The sequence below is a fragment of the Myotis brandtii genome, unplaced genomic scaffold (assembly GCF_000412655.1).
Source record: "Myotis brandtii unplaced genomic scaffold, ASM41265v1 scaffold479, whole genome shotgun sequence".
NCBI lineage: Eukaryota > Metazoa > Chordata > Mammalia > Chiroptera > Vespertilionidae > Myotis > Myotis brandtii.
This window is the reverse complement of record NW_005368305.1, coordinates 2,006,111-2,009,470: the sequence shown is the minus strand read 5'-3', so window position 1 is coordinate 2,009,470 and position 3,360 is coordinate 2,006,111. Positions and strand designations below refer to the sequence as shown.

The 3,360-nt window shown below is 56.1% G+C and overlaps 1 protein-coding gene across 1 annotated transcript; it reads right to left on the bottom strand.

The window, feature by feature from the left end:
* Window positions 1-877: 877 nt before the first annotated feature.
* On the bottom strand, window positions 878-2,517 carry LOC102262929 (zinc finger protein 296). The gene has a single exon (XM_005876025.2). It carries the CDS (start codon window positions 2,300-2,302, stop codon window positions 881-883), a length of 1,422 nt encoding a protein of 473 aa, XP_005876087.1. The 5' UTR covers window positions 2,303-2,517; the 3' UTR covers window positions 878-880.
* Window positions 2,518-3,360: the final 843 nt, after the last annotated feature.

Genomic DNA, 3,360 nt, shown 5'->3' with positions numbered 1-3,360 from the left:
TTACCTATTAGTATGTAGAACAGCTTAATTATCTTTTATGTCTCAAATGTATATACAGTTTCCCATTTACTAAGGGTCTTACTTTCTGCTTGAAACCAAAATGTGGGTGTTTGAGTCCGAGTTCTTGTCCCAGAAAATTGAAGAATGAAGTCGTTGACAAAAAACAATTAATGGAACCAAAGTTCATTGGGAGAAGTCAGTCCTGGAAAAGGTGCAGCTGGGGTCCCAGGAGGGGACCAGTGTCCCGAGCTTCCTTTCCATGTTACAGCCAGGAGTCATTTAGTGTCCAAGCGAATTAGAGTCCAGGGGTTCAGGTGTGGAGGCCCACAGGGATGTGCTCTCCCCCATGGGAAGGAATGTCAGGAATCATTGGGTGCAGGGGAGAAAAGAGAGGGCAAGAGGAAGCATGCACCTTTAATTTAAGGGTGGAGACAGCCTTGTTAGCTCTTGATTGGGCTTTTCAAAGAATTCTGCCTTAGCAACATCCTTGGGATTGGTTTATATGCCTTATTGCCTTGTGATTGGTTATCTGCACACTGTCAGTCTTAGCAACATTCATATATTTTAAAATTTGTTTCCTAGGAGCACCCTTTCTTCCCGCCCAGTTGGGTGTCTTATTAACTCCATCTAGTTTCACTTCCTTCCCTTCCACCCCCTCATGGCCCTCATGGTCCCTGTTCCTATCTACCTAGCTTCCCTCTGTCTCCTCAAGCTCCAATAATCTTTTTTTTTTTTTTGGCAGATAAAAAGGTTTTGCTTTTATTTTTTTAAAAAATATTTTACAAACTAGAGGGAGGGAGGATTTATTCACAGCAGGACATGATCAACAGATACATGAGCAGCGGTACCAGGGACAGCGGGGGAAGGGCACTCCTGCCACTCAGGCCTCCCCGCCTGCTTGGGGGTGCTTCTGCCGCAGGTGTTTGTCCAGGGTGGCCCGCAGGCCGAAGGGCACACGGCTGTGGGGGCACTCAAAGCGGGCACCGCCGGGCCCCAGACCGTGCATGCGGCGGTGGCGGTTCAGCTTGCTGCTCTGGGCACAGGCATAGGAGCAGAGCTCGCAGGTATAGGGCCGCTCCCCGGTGTGTGAGCGCCGGTGCACAGTCAGGCTGCTGCTGTCGGTGAAACGTTTCCCACAGAACTCACAGCTGCCCCCGGGCCCATGGCTCTTGCCCACTGTCTTTGGAGTCTTCTTAGGCCACTTCTCTGGGATCTGGGCAGAGTTGATTCTCTCTTCCTTGATGGCATCGCCCCAACTGTCCCCACCGGGACCAGCCTGAGCTCCAGCACCTGGAGCCCCAGGTTCCTGCACACCTGCTGTGTGGGCAGCTCCAGCCCCTTCAGGGCTGCACAGGAGAGTCCTGGCTGGGGCAGCATCATGGGCGGCTGGCTCTGGAGGCGCAGCTGAGGCCTGTTCCTGACTGGCCTTGGCCGTGTAGGGGCTCTGAGGCTGCAGCTGCCGGTGGTGGGTCTTCTTGTGGCGGTTGAGCCTGCTGCTGTGGGCACAGGCGTAAGAACACTGGTCACAGGCGTAGGGCCGCTCGCCCGTGTGCGCGCGCATGTGCACCTTGAGGCTGCTGAAGGAGCTGAGGGTCTTCATGCACACCGGGCAGGTGGGGCTCCGCCGGGGGAGGCTGTGCGCCCAGGAGCCCTTGGCCTCCACTCCCTGCCCCACCACTGCTGACCTGGCTGCAGCCACCTCTGCCAGGCCCAGCAGCGGAGTCTCTGTGGCCTCCGATTCCGTCCGGTAGATGGACAGTCCATGGTCCCACTGGGCATGGCGCAGCAGTGTCCAGGCCTTGGTGAATTGTCGGCCACAGCGGAGGCAAGTCAAGGCCTTCAGGTTCTCAAGTTCTGAGTCCGGGCCAGGGCTGGGGCCTCTAGAGGGCTGACAGCCCTGCTGCTTGTGGTCCATGAAAGCCGCGATGGCCTTCAGCAGGGAGGTCTGCAGGCAGAGGCCGCAGGTCAACGTATCTGGGTGTTTGTCCGTCCAGGGCTGGCGGTCGTGAGGATTAGGGACCAGAGAAGTCCACGATGCCGACTGGTTCTGCACGCAGAGGGCGAGGAGGGTACCGGCAGCGGGCACCAGGGTAGGGCAGGAGCGGGGTGCGCCCTCAAGGCGGCCCGGCGCAGGCACTTCCTTTGGAGAACCCCGCTGCAGCCCCGCGGCCTGTAGGGACCATGGATGTGGCTCGGGCTTCACGTCGATGACCAGGTCCCCCATCTCCATCTGGTCGTCGGCGTGGGCGGCGGGCTCGGGGTCTACTCGGCGGGGCATGCAGCTGGCCTTGCAGCGGGACATGCATCGCGGTTCGGACGATCCGGCGAGCTGGCGGGCCTTCGGGCTGGCGGGCAGAAGGCTTGCTAGGCGTGTGCGCTCAGGCTGAGAAGCTCAGGTGAGTGACTGCTGTGGGCGACTGGCTGCGAACTTTTATAAGTGCTAGCCTGGCCGTGGCTCCGCCCACCGGGGCGGGGCCTGATGGGAGCAGAAGGGGCGGTCCGCTGGGGCCTGGCTGGAGGCCAAACTCAGTCTGAACCCTGTCCACAGAGATTGACTTAAGGACTACACCTAAGGGCACCGAGCTCACGCGGCCAGCACAGAAACGGCGACTTCAGATTCCGTTTTAGGGCTGGTGAAACTGAGGCACAGCATCCCCACAAACACCCAGGAGGGAGAAAACGGTAGGGGCTACGTTTCTAACTGTGCCCCTAACAGTATCTTGGACTCTTTCAGTAAATACATAATAAAAATTCACTGGGCAAACCTCTATTGCGTGCCTTTGGTGCACCAGGTACTGTTCTAAGCACTGGGGACACTGCAGCGAACCCAACAGACAATAATCCCTGGCCCCGAGTTTACTGGCTCAGGGGAGCTCCAATAATCGTAAATTATACCTAAACTCTAAACAGTGATCTCACTAAGAAGAATTCCAGAGCCAATTATTAAATAACAAGGTTTAGGCTTCTAGTTCTGCCAAGATGGAATAGCCCCATTTGTTTATTTAGAAATAAACTACCCTGGACATAACAGACAGACAAGCTTGGGAAGACCTGAGTGGTGGAAAGAAGAAAGTGGGCTGGCTGGTAAACTTAGAGCTTGAGGACAATGGAGCGGTGAGTTCCCTGCTTTTCCTTCCGGCACCCAGTATGTCTCTGTCAGGGTGCTGCCGAAGCCTCCCACCCGGAATTGCCCGGAGGCACAGACAGAAGAGGCTCAGGAAGGCTTTGCTCTATTGCTAAAGGCCATGAGAAGGTGCCCTCACAAAAATTAGTTTTGGCAATGCATCCCCTAACTCCAGGCAAACACTAACAGGAAAAAAATGTACATGAACATCCACATCCCTCCTCCCACGCTCGCCA

Excerpts from the sequence above, each read along its gene's own strand:
- LOC102262929 (XM_005876025.2), bottom strand. The coding sequence starts at position 2,302 with ATGTCCCGCTGCAAGGCCAGCTGCATGCCCCGCCGAGTAGACCCCGAG.